Source organism: Mobula birostris, chromosome 9, assembly GCF_030028105.1.
Source record: "Mobula birostris isolate sMobBir1 chromosome 9, sMobBir1.hap1, whole genome shotgun sequence".
Taxonomy (NCBI): domain Eukaryota; kingdom Metazoa; phylum Chordata; class Chondrichthyes; order Myliobatiformes; family Myliobatidae; genus Mobula; species Mobula birostris.
Window position 1 is genome coordinate 15,903,804 of NC_092378.1, and position 13,390 is coordinate 15,917,193.

General features: G+C 35.9%; 1 protein-coding gene across 4 annotated transcripts in view; it reads left to right on the plus strand.

Annotated features, from left to right (window-relative positions):
• Positions 1 to 13,390, plus strand: part of cand1 (cullin-associated and neddylation-dissociated 1) — a 39,695-nt gene extending 26,305 nt beyond the window's left edge. For 3 of the 4 annotated variants that reach the window (XM_072267525.1, XM_072267527.1, XM_072267528.1), the window contains 10 exons: positions 36 to 141; positions 398 to 546; positions 2,791 to 3,083; positions 3,536 to 3,677; positions 5,562 to 7,055; positions 8,043 to 8,138; positions 8,731 to 8,900; positions 8,994 to 9,158; positions 9,583 to 9,690; positions 10,793 to 13,390. In XM_072267525.1, the coding sequence (XP_072123626.1) occupies positions 36 to 141; positions 398 to 546; positions 2,791 to 3,083; positions 3,536 to 3,677; positions 5,562 to 7,055; positions 8,043 to 8,138; positions 8,731 to 8,900; positions 8,994 to 9,158; positions 9,583 to 9,690; positions 10,793 to 11,017 (2,948 nt within the window). In that variant the 3' untranslated portion in view covers positions 11,018 to 13,390. The remainder of the gene's footprint in view (positions 1 to 35; positions 142 to 397; positions 547 to 2,790; positions 3,084 to 3,535; positions 3,678 to 5,561; positions 7,056 to 8,042; positions 8,139 to 8,730; positions 8,901 to 8,993; positions 9,159 to 9,582; positions 9,691 to 10,792) is intronic. The other variant, XM_072267526.1, reaches the window with a different exon arrangement.

Here is a 13,390-nt window from a genome sequence, read left to right on the forward strand (position 1 = left end):
TTGTGAGAATATTTGAAACTTTGTGTTCTCTTTAGGAGAATATTTGGAAAAAATCATTCCATTAGTTGTTAAATTCTGCAGTGTTGAAGATGATGAGCTGAGAGAATACTGCATTCAAGCTTTTGAGTCATTTGTGAGAAGGTAAGATGTTAATTGATAACTTGGAATTAATAATAAAATGCTACCATCACACTGAAGTAAATTGCTGCCTTAGTGTGGTGATGGTATACAACTTGTTTCATTGTTGTAAGTAGAGCTTATGTTTGATTTGCCCTTTAGATAGAAAGTAAAATGCAGCTTTCTTCATAAGTGGTTTTGTGATTTAGATGTTGGATAGGTTTAAAATCGCTAACTTAATTTTAACATTAAACATTATTTTAATGCTCATGTTTCTTAGGTGCCCAAAGGAAGTTTTTCTTCATGTCACCACCATTATTAACATATGCCTGAGGTACTTGACTTATGACCCCAATTACAATTATGACGACGATGATGACGAAGATGATGCGGCAATGGAGTCCGAAGGTGGAGATGATGATGATCAAGGTTAAAGTAAAACTGATACAAATGTTCTATCTTTCCACATTAAAATTGGATGATGTATTTGGCATTAAGTAAAATGTGAGGAAATATATTGGCATGGATAAGGGGAGCTAACCAATAGGATAAAAATGTCCAAATACTCTAAATGGTCATTTAGAGTAATTGATGTCTGAACTGGCAAACACCAGCATCAGCACTGGAGCCTCAGCTATTGATAACATATATTGATGGATTGGATGTAGAGACTTAAATGTACTGTAGTCAACTTTGTTAATGATACAAAAATAGGTTTTTGCAAGATTTGATAGGTTAGAGAGGAATATAGAAGGGTTAAGTGTATGAAATTCAAGTTATTGCTTTGCAAAGGGATATGGGAATCCCAGTAGATCAAAAATTCAAATAATCCAGTACCCAGTTTTTGAAAATCCCAGTAGTTCAGCATCTGACTTGATCGGTAATTTGGTGTGTTAAGTCTGGGTCTAGAGTCTGCAGGTGTGCAGCTAGAGTCTTGAATCTCGACTGTGGGCCACATATGTAGCTGGTGCCCATCTCTGAAATTCCATGAGTCAGGAATGTTTATGGCTGGATCAGGGTGTTTTGATTTCATGAGCTGAAGCTGAAAATGTGAAATTTACAGAAGTAAATTTACCAAGTTCTACTTTGTGTCCCCTTTAAAGTCTGTGGATTCAATAAAAAATTCTTTACACATTATGTAACTTATTTAAATAAAATAAAGGTGCGTGAAGTATTAATGGGAGTCTGATGCTCTGGAAAGTTTGCTGTTCCAGTGCCTTCCTAATATAACACGTCTTATTGTATGCTAGTATTTTGCTAAATATTTATAGGGTGCTGGTGAGAAAGCACCTGGAAAACTTCCTTTGGATGTGGTTGTGTTCTAGTAAGTGCAGAGGAAATTTTAACTTTTCCTCAGATGAAGGAGTTGATTTATGAAGCAAGATTGGGCCTACGTATGTAAGATGTAAGAGTTCAGAAGGATAGAGTTAGTATTTAAATACTTTTGAGAGGAATCGGCACTGCTGGGAGTCGAATGGATATTTGTAACTTGGGACAGTTTCAGAATAAGAGGTGACATTTCAGATGAAGAATTTCTTTTGAGGATTGTGAATCTTTTGAATTGTGAAATCCTGAGTTCTATGGAGGTAGAATCAATTTATTATTAATAGGCATTAACAGTCATTTTAAGTAACAAGGGAGTTGGTGATATGGGGAGAGAACATGAAAGTGGTATTGAAATGGGGTCATCTGTGATCTTATTGAAGAGGCTTGCAGGAGCAACTCTAAAGGCTTGTAGGTGTCTTAAGTATGTCTCCCTGGTCTTCAGGAATGTACTTTTCTGTTCCTGTTCAAGTGTTAGTCCTGTCTTGGTTGGTAGCTTTCTCAAAAGGTTGTGCATCCAAATCCCAAGTGAGTAATTTGTGCACAAAATTTCAGGCGGGCATGTCATGTACAGCACCGAGGGTGCAACAACTTCTGAAGGAGATATTAAGTTGCCCTCTAGTGGATGAGAATTTGTGCATGGCTATGCTAGTATCTTGGCCAATATTTATCTCTTAAATTTACTAAAACATCAATGAATAAAGACCAGATGCTCTATTTATAAATAAAGAGCTTGGCTAGCACAAATTAATTACTCCATTGGTTGGAAGTCAAAAAACAAAACTATTGTGCTGGAAATCTGAAATAGAAACAGGAAATGGTGGAAACATTTGTATCAGGTGGCATCTGTGGAAAGAGAAATAGATGAAGTGTGTTTAACCTTGGGCATCAGCTATATTTCTTTCCACAGATGCTGTCCTAACAAAAATGTTTCCAGCCTTTTCTGTTTTTATTAAGGCTGTTGTATTTGGTACATCACAATTTTGTAAATTGGTTTGGGATTGCCTGGGGTTGTCAAAGGCTTTCATGTTGAGGAACATGCTACTAAATTAATGTTATAGCACTGTTAATTAGGTACTAAGTAATTCTAATAAAATTAATTCTCGTGAGTTGTTTTTATGTGGACTTTTGCATATTCCTTTAATAACGTAACATCTAAGTGATGAATGTTCTTCCTGTTCTTTGTGCTGTTCTGCATTATGATGTACATTAACAACCATGAAAATTCCAGTTGAATTTCTCTCCTTTCTTTCTACTTCATGATGTTTTCATTGATCTAAATATCTGTTGTGTCTGGATTCATGGTGCTATATATTAACTTTTTCTGCATTTGTCTTCACCTCTTACTAGGGAGTGATGATGAGTACAGTGATGATGATGATATGAGCTGGAAGGTGCGTCGTGCTGCTGCCAAGTGCTTAGATGGTGTGGTCAGCACTCGTCATGAAATGCTACCAGAATTTTATAAAACTGTATCTCCAGCATTGATTGCGAGATTCAAGGAACGTGAGGAGAATGTTAAAGCAGATGTTTTCCATGCCTATCTCTCATTGCTAAAGCAGACCAGGCCTGCTCAGAGCTGGCACCTTGACCCAGATGCAATGGAACAAGAAGAGACACCTTTGGTTATGCTACAGAATCAAGTAAGTTTAAAGACTGCATTTATCATAATGGGTGCTACTTCATTGATCTGTATTCTATCACATTGGAAGGTGCAGAACATCCAATCTGAGCCTTCCATTAATTGCAACTGTGCCATCAGATGGACTGAGTCTTGCTTTACAGTCACTATGTGCTTCATGCAAAAAGTGTTTCTCTTCATTTGAATGATGTATTCGCACTGGTATTAAGAGAAGTCTTGTAGATTGTATACCATTCTTATGAAAAGATAGTGACTCGAAAAGAAAATTCTTCTATCTATAATTTCTTCTATCTGGCTGATGTAAAAAGGCTTGGGAAAATTTATTTAACCTGTGTGTTATTGAATTGGGGTATTGAATGTTTGATTACATGATTTATTATTATGTTCCATCTTTCTCATTTGTGTAGCATTTAAGGAGCTTAATTCAGATCTTGGTTAACTTTTCTTTTATAGGTTCCCAATATTGTAAAAGCGTTACACAAGCAGATGAAAGAGAAGAGTGTGAAAACTCGCCAGTGTTGTTTTCACATGCTGACCGAGCTGGTCAATGTGTTGCCAGGGGCTTTGACTCAGCATGTACCAGTTCTGGTTCCAGGTGAAGATGTCTTTTTGTAAAGTTACTTTTTAAGATCTTTATAAATTGTTGCAGTCTGAAAATTTACTTAAGACTTAGAATAGATTCTTTAAATATATTTGCCCTAACATAAATTAGAATGGAAGAGTCTTGAGTTCACGTTGTGTGAGTTGACACTATTGCAAATGAATGCTGATTTCCAGATTTTAAAACTATATTGCCCTGTTTTCCTCATGTCTTAAATCTGCCTGATAGCTTTTGGTCATCTCTCCTAATGGGTAATATCCCACTGGAATGATGTTAATTGGGTCAGATATGGAGGTCTGAATGTTCTGACTACTTGTCCCTGGATGTTGGGCAGCATGATGTCATAAGATCTTGGTGGAGACTTATACTTAGCCAGGGTACCTTTGGGACATTGACAGCCTTCAACAATTCTCACCCTTGGGCAGAACCTTGTCTATTAAAGCCCTGAAAACTTACTAAGATTTAAAATTTACAATATCACTTCGAACAATTTTAATAGTTTAAAATATTTCATCATCATCATTGTGCTGTGTGGCATGACATGGATGATCATGGTTTTTATGACTATGATTGTTCTTGGCAAATTTTTCTACAGGAGTGGTTTGCCATTGCCTTCTTCTGGGCAGTGTCTTTATAAGGCGGGTGACCCCAGCCATTATCAATACTCTTCAGCGACTGTCTGCCTGGTGTCAGTGGCTGCATAACCAGAACTTTTGATATACACCAGCTGCTCATACGATCATCTGCCACCTGCTTCCATGGCTTCATGTGACCCTGATTGGGGGGGGAGAGGGGGTTGCTGAGCAATTCCTGCACCTCATTTGGTAGAGATGTATCCCCAGCCCGCCACTCATGAACTATTTAGTTTTTAAAAATAAAGTATATATTATAACATCAAGGTGTAATAATGGCTTTCCCCACATTTATGAATTAAGAATGCTTATTGAACTGAATATGGATTCCGATTCTGTGTCAGGTCTGGCTGGCATATCATTGCCAATTTGGAATGATGCTAGGCATTACTAGTGTGCATGCCCTGATGAATTTATTAACAGAGCAGATAACCATATGCTAAATGCTGGTAGATCCCACCAGACCATTGGCTACAATAAGTAAAGTTTTGCTTATTATTTTCTTAGATAGTTGAAAGTCAAATGTCAATTTATATTTTTATAATTTATATGGAAATCAAAACTTGTATGATTAGTGTGGGACCCCATGGGAATTTCACCTGGAAAGGAACATTAATTAGGACAAGGTTAGCATAGGAAATAGAGATTTTGCATCTGCAGAAATTTAATAATCACAAAATCGAATAAAGGGAAGATAAAGTCTTTAATAAAAAGGATGAAAGAAATGCTTGTAAAAAGCAAATGGCACAAAAATGTAGATGTAAGGAGCCATTTGAAATCACTTTAAAATGACAGTTAATGGAGCAAGAACTTTAAAACTGGTATTATTGAATGTTCCTCTTCTAAGTATTTAATTTAGATTATTACATTTGTGATTTATCCAAAGGAGTATAGCGGGTTTACAAATTGCTCTAAATTAATTCTGCTTTTGGCAATAGCAAATAATATTTTTATTTGCTTTGAAGACAGTTTGACATTTTGATAAACACAATGGTGGAGGCTGATTGTTGGTGCAAGATCGACAGTTGAGGAAAAAATGGACAGTTAATTTGCTAAATCAAAAAATAGCAAATTGCAAATGTTTTCTCATATTATGAAATATGCACATTTCTCAATATGATCCTTCTGTGCTTCTGATGAAATGCATTATTATATTTACTTGAGATATGCTAATATTTTTCATATTTGTAAATTAAGTGTTAAAATTATTCTAGACTGTTAGCTGATGTTTTTTTTTATTTTGCAGGAATAATCTTTTCCTTAAATGATAAATCTAGTTCATCCAACCTGAAGATTGATGCTCTTTCATGTTTGTACGTTATCCTTTGTAACCATTCGCCTCAGGTCTTCCACCCTCATGTAGATGCCTTAGTTCCACCGGTTGTGGCTTGTGTAGGTGATCCTTTCTATAAAATCACTTCAGAAGCTCTTCTTGTAACTCAGCAACTTGTAAAAGTAGTAAGGCCTGTTGATCATCTCTACACGTTTGATGCTGCTCCGTACATTAATGACTTATTCACTTGCACTGTCAAGCGATTAAAAGCTGCTGACATTGATCAAGAGGTGAAGGAAAGAGCGATTTCCTGTATGGGACAGATAATATGTAATCTTGGTGACCATTTAGGCAGTGATTTACCTAGTACACTGCAGATTTTTTTGGAGAGGCTGAAGAATGAAATTACTAGACTGACGACGGTGAAAGCCTTGACGTTAATAGCTGGATCTTCTCTCAAGATTGACCTGCGACCAATACTAAGTGAAGGTGTACCAATTTTAGCTTCGTTCTTGAGAAAAAACCAGCGGGCATTGAAGTTAAGTACCCTTTCTGCTTTGGACATCCTAATCAAGAACTATAATGACAGCCTGACACCTGCTATGATTGAAGCAGTCTTAGTGGAGCTTCCACCACTTATTAGTGAAAGTGACATGCATGTGTCGCAGATGGCCATAAACTTTCTTACAACCTTGGCCAAGGTGCATCCTTCTTCTCTTTCAAAAGTCAGTGGTTCAATTCTTACCGAGCTTATTGGGCTTGTTCGGTCCCCACTACTTCAAGGAGGAGCTCTCAGTGCAATGCTGTATTTTTTCCAAGCCCTTGTTGGAACTGGAACTGCAAATCTGGGTTACATGGAGTTGTTACGAATGTTGACTGGTCCTGTTTATTCTCAAAGCAACGCATTGACTCACAAGCAGTCCTATTATTCGATAGCAAAGTGTGTAGCAGCACTAACTCGAGCCTGCCCGAAAGAAGGGCCAGCAGTGGTTGGGCAATTTATCCAGGATGTAAAGAATTCCAGATCCACCGATTCGATTCGACTCCTGTCTTTGTTGTCCCTTGGAGAGGTTGGTCATCATATTGACTTGAGTGGGCAAACTGAGCTTAAGTCTGTTATTTTAGAAGCTTTCTCTTCCTCAAGTGAGGAAGTGAAATCTGCAGCATCCTATGCCCTAGGAAGCATTAGTGTTGGAAACCTTCCGGAGTACCTACCTTTTGTTCTGCAAGAAATAACAAGTCAACCCAAAAGGCAGTACCTGCTTCTGCATTCTCTGAAAGAGATTATTAGTTCCTCTTCAGTTGGAGGTCTCAAACCCTATGTGGAAAACATTTGGAGTTTGCTGCTGAAACACTGTGAATGCGCAGAAGAAGGAACTCGAAATGTTGTTGCAGAGTGCCTGGGGAAGCTTACTTTGATAGATCCAGAGACATTGTTACCACGGCTTAAAGGGTACTTGGATTCGGGTGAGTTATTTCTTCAGAAAATGTATTTTGACTTAGATTGTAACTTAGTAATGGAGGGTAGACGAAAAGAATAGAACTTTGCAATCTTGTTTAACACTAGTAACCAACTACTGATCCTATGAAATGCAGGTAATCATAAATTCCATCTTTGTGTGTGATATCTTTAGCTCTGTTAATAGGGGTAAGTACAGTATGTGATAGCAAAAAATGGGAATGAAGTAACATTTGAATACAATAATGATAGAGTTTAAATGTTTATGAATGATGTGTCATTTTTCAGCCTGTGCCACAAACTCCCATTTTCTAGCCCCTTACTCCACTCTTCCCAGCAATGATCTGAGGCTGAACTATATTGCTGCATTGTCTGTCATCTCATGCACCACATCAGGAATATAGAAGGCCCAGCACCTGTAGATTCCCCTTCATGATCTACACAGTCCCGATTTGGGCAAATATCACTGGTCTTCCGTCATTGATCCTGTAAGCCCCAATTGAGCAGCGCAATGGAAGTGCCCTTATCTGAACTGCAGTAGTTTAAAAAGGTGGACCATTTCCATCTTCAAGGTCAATTAAGGATGGGTAATAAATGCTGGCTTTGTTAGTGTCCATATTTTGATCAATAAATCCAACTTCGATTCTGACGGCTTGAATATAATTAACTTAGTTGCTTCACTCTGGGAGTTGCTGTACCCTCAAACTCAGGCATTCATTGTGCCCTTTTGCCATTTTGGTCTTCTCATCCCTTCAAAGCCCAAATCTTTAACTGATCTTTAGGTTGGTCAGTAACATGTTTTGGAGCTCTTTGTTAAATCCATGTACATTTGTAAGTAAATATTTTAGAGGAATCAATTTCAGTACAAAAATATTAATGTAGTGTAATAAAGTATGATTCAATCATAGAAACTCCAGCTGTTAAGTAAAGTATTAACAAGCATTTTATCCAGCATTCAGTTCATGATGTGCTTTGATCTTGTTACTCTCATATAGGGTCGTCTTACGCTCGAAGCTCTGTGGTTACAGCTGTGAAGTTTACTATTTCTGATCACCCACAGCCAATAGACCCTCTGTTGAAGAACTGCATAGGTAAACATTTCATTTTCAGACTCTGCTGTTTAAGTTTTTTTGCAATACCTCTATATAATTATTTTAAAAGCTTCTATATTTGCCTCACTTCAGCATACTGGCTAAGATTATACCCATTAACACACCCATCCCCGGGACAAAGTACAGCTATTCTATACAACCTATGGGTGCAGGATCAACTGGAAAATATTGTGTGGTATTTCATGAAACTGTTCTCCTTAAGACCCAGTGGGTAAAGGCATGTCTGTTTCACCCAAAATAAATGAGGGTTCATTGCAAAATTCTGCTGCATTGAGTGATATTGGTTGGCAGTAGTTATGTTGCTGTATGAGGCAGTAGTGCCATTGCGTGGGATGGGAAATAGCGAGGTATGGTTCTTCCTGCAGATTTCAATTGATTAACATTTATTGGCTAATGTAAGAGTAGAAGTGAAGTCTCTACTGCAATTGTAATCTGACCATGGATGCCAGAAGTTGGGAGAGTTAGGTATCTATTTCAAGTTTGAATTTATGATAGCACTCTAGTGATTTTTGGAAAGACCAAAAAAAAATTGTAGATAATGCATTAATTTTTGACTAAATTGCTCTTTCAGGTGATTTCCTAAAAACATTGGAGGATCCGGATCTCAATGTTAGAAGAGTAGCTTTAGTTACTTTCAATTCAGCTGCACATAATAAACCATCGTTAATCAGAGATCTCTTGGATACTATTCTTCCTCACCTTTACAATGAAACAAAAGTTAGAAAGGAGTTAATAAGAGAGGTTTGTGTATTTAATTTTAAAGTGACTGCAAAAATTTTATAAAATTTGTACTTTTAAGCCAGGCTTTGTCACATTCTGTCTGTTTTTTGACAGGTGGAAATGGGACCATTCAAGCACACTGTGGATGATGGTTTAGATATTAGGAAAGCAGCTTTTGAGTGCATGTACACGCTTCTAGATAGCTGTCTTGACAGATTAGACATTTTTGAATTTCTAAACCATGTTGAAGATGGACTCAAGGACCACTATGATATCAAGGTAATAACCTGAATCTCATTTATATTTTTCAGTAATGATTAGCAGCTGTCTGAAGCAAAAGCTGATGGCTGTTTTACTTTGCAGATGTTACCAGTGTTAAGTATTTATTTCAGCCTTTGAAAATATTCACTGATGTGTAGTTTTCCACAGATATCGGGGAATAAAGATCATGTAACCATCTGTTTATTTTGCTTCCCTTTCATAGTGTGTAAAGGACAGTTTAAAATTTGGTCCATGTAGAGATAAGATGTAAAATAACTTCATTGTCAAGGCCAAATATCAGTGTTTCACTCATGGCTCAGGTACACAATAGGAGTAAAAGGGATTTTGTGTACTAATTGGGTTTTTTTTAAAGCAAGTTAAAGACTGGTTAATTAAATCGTTGTTAGTAGAGCTCTGTAGAAACCTACTTTTTATTTGACAGATGCTGACTTTCTTGATGTTAGTACGGTTGTCAACTCTTTGTCCAAGCGCAGTTCTGCAGAGGTTGGACAGGCTGGTGGAACCTTTACGTGCTACATGTACAACAAAGGTAGGCTGATATGCTTAAAAGTTACTATGGTAGCAAAGTTTATTGGATTACCTTTTGCTGAACATGAATGTAATTGTATTCTTAGTTTTCTAACATAGGCAAGTAAGGAATTACTTAGTCCTGGCATTCTGTAATAATGCTTAATTTGAGTATTGATGTTTTTGCCTAAAGACATTTTGATTTCTACTGTATTGACCAGTGCTTAATCCTCCAGTGACTTAAATGTACGTCAAAGAAATTATGTAATTAGTTAACTTAGAAGAAAGTGCCCACACCTTGTGGTTTTTAAATTGATATTCATTCAAAAGGTAGATATTGTGGAAAACATTTTGCTCATTATTCATATCTGGTTTGAATTGACAAAGATATCAAAGTTGGTGTTTATTTTTCTTTAATGTCGGGTCATTTTATACCAGGAGTATGACAAAGAATAGTTATTTTTTCATAGGACTTGCAAATTCTGACTGGATTAGAGGATAGTGATAATGTTTTTACTTTTTAAGGTTAAGGCTTTAATTTCAAAAGTTAAATTGGTGTGTACTAGATGAACAAGACTTTAAGTAACTTGCAGTCAAGGTTGAAAATTGAACATGTGATCATTAAACTTGGAATGCATTCTCTTAGGCAAAATGTACACCAATACTGTCCTTGCAAATATCATCAGGCACGCTTCCTCCTAAACCAAAGGAATATTGCCAATATATTATTCTTTTCCCTCCTGTTACTATTCTTCTCTACAATCCAGAAATAAGTTTATCATCCAGTATGTTGAAATTATAAACCTGGTCAATTTTGAAAATTAATATAATTATGCAATTCCCTTTACAACCTTGTGATGACTTGTGCATTTATGCATAGCTAGCTTTTACAAGAATAAATTATGATAAAAATGTTGCAGTTTAAATATTGATTAGCTGGGTAATTCCCCAGCTCTTCAGTTGTCGTCCATCAGTTCTGCACTGGCTGTGTCAGACTAAATTTTTGTACTGAAGTCTCTGAAGGAGGATATATTTGTATTAATTTGATCTGAACAACACTTAAAGTTAAAACAGAATCTTCGGAGAATGTTTAGTATACTTTAATGATTTTTTTTCTCTATCAGGTAAAAGCCAATTCAGTCAAACAAGAGTTTGAGAAGCAAGATGAACTGAAACGCTCAGCAATGAGGGCAGTTGCAGCATTATTGACCATTCCAGAAGCAGAGAAAAGTCCACTTATGAGTGAGTTTCAGTCTCAAATAAGCTCCAACCCTGAATTGGCAGCTATCTTTGAAAGTATTCAGAAGGACTCATCTTCTACTAGTTTGGAGTCGATGGACACTACCTAAATCTTCTCTTCCAAAGAAGGAAACTCTAATTTTATTGTTGTAATGCACTGGAATTTCAGTCAGTACACAAGCAAAAAATAATCTGTACTTTGAGCTTTAAGCTTATGAATTTATTTTTAGTTTCATGGAAATACGTTTTTGTTTATTGTTGCTTTTTTTAGTGTTTAACCCAAACGGTCCTTGTAGTTAAAAGTGGGAAAAAGTGTAAATTTCACAGAATTCTTCATTGTCATACCACATCCAATTCAACAGTATTTTAAAAAGGTAAAACAATTGTAGAAGTAGATTGTGTATAGATATGCAGTAAAGATACTGGTGCGCTGAACGAATGAACTTGGAATATAAATGTTGAACTTTACTCCTGGGAGATTATCATTAAGGAAACTTCATGACATTCACCTTATTATTTGACATATTTTGTAAGGATAAAAGGTCTGTTTATCTGTCCACTGTTTGTTTCCGCTTGCTAAACAATAGTTAAAGAACTCTGCATTGTGGAAATTTATTATATTAAAATGACAGTTCTTAAATCATAGATTCGTACTTCCTATTCTTGAAATAACACAATTATTTCCATGAATGCTTCAGTACTCCGTAAACATTCCAAAATGTAACATGGAATTTGTATTTTTGTTTAGGATCTATATCGTGAACTCAACGTTTTATTCTGTGCACCACTTAAAGCCTTCATTTTTTTTATTTGATCTTATACATTCAAAATTTTTTTTTCAAGTTAAGTCTAATAAATCTGCACTGAGGTTCTAGATTCGGTCCAATTCTAATACAGTGATATTGACTTGAGAAGTCTCATTTTAGTCTGGCTGATCACAGCATTGGAGTAAATACTAATTTATACATTCCTTAAAGCAATTTTTCAAAGGCAATCTTGCATCTCTGAATAATGGAGTCATCAATTTCACTTTCTTTATTCAATCCGTGTTATTTGGGAATCTTGGCACATATGTTTATTTTGTTGATTGCTGGAGCCATAATGAATGGATAAGGTATTGAAAATACTAAACTTAACTTGATTCAGGTAGCAACTTGCATTTAAATACTTCATTTCATGTAAGGAAACCTCCCACATGGTTTTCTGACAAATTAAAAGACGTTAAACAGGAATTTAAGGGTAATGAAGAAGACAAGTGGAAATTAAGAAAGATGACCTTAGAGAAGCTGTTTTTGAATGGTACAAGTGAGGTGGAAGAAAATTAGATAGGGTATGTGTTTGTTCATTTGGGTGGTAGTAAAATTGTGATGCATAAAGGAAGGTCACACTGCTCTTAATTCTACTTTAGGTATTCAAATTTTAAGAATGTTGCATTTCTGTCATTTGTTACACCTTGTGTATATAATTTATCGACATTTTAGAAAATGATTCCACTGCAAACAAATGAGTTTTTATTACATATTTCCAGTGATTTCCTAGTTTCCATTGCAGTGTTAACATTGAGTGATAGGGTTTGTTCTGTAATACCTTGATAAAGAAATTTAAATTAAATAGCCATATTCTGTAAGCTAATGGCCAACTTGAATATTTGAGTTCTGTATTGCCGTCAAACAGATTTGTTTGCTCCAAGTGGCTACAATGGCTTTTTTAATAATGGCCAAACATCTGTTTTGTTTAAAGAGATAACTGTTCATTAGCAGCAAAGCTATTATAGTACCATTTTCCCCTTCAGGATGAGATGAGAAGAGAGGGAACAACTTTTTTTCTAAGTTGCAATTTTTAAATTCAGTATTGCAAATAAACTTGCTGTGTAGCTGAGGTTTTGATCCAAGATTACTTTCTAAGACTGGATTACATTTCATTTATACTATTTGAGTGGAAGTTCATGGGTTCATTCATTTATCTCTGAAATGCAGATTATAATTTCACATTTGCTTCTTTGTACAAGGACCCATACTTCCCTAAATTGTTGCTGTGTTTTGTATAGCAGGTATTTTAAATATTATTTGATGCATTAATAATGATCAGTAATGTTTTTGAGGGGGGAGGGGTGCAAAATAGTATTGAATTTGTTATAATCTGCTAAATTGTACATGTCAGAGGTTAACATTCTGTGAAGTCACAATTTTGTTTGTTAGCATTCATTGATGCTATTGGTGGTTCTGAAATATGCATTAATGTCTTTGGTTTATTCACTTTAACTGTCCAGAGATTTGCAATTCTTTTTGGTGAGTATGGATTTAGTATGTTGGGATGTGTACATTTTGTTAGTTGCTGATGTGTTTGATTTGGTTCAAATTTTTGGTTTGCTTCTACATAAACTAAGGCTAATAGCCGAGGAAATACAGATCTGCTTACAACAATAAGAGAAAGAATTGACCTTTTGAGTTGTAGTTCATGGCCAATGCATGTTTTCTTCCCAA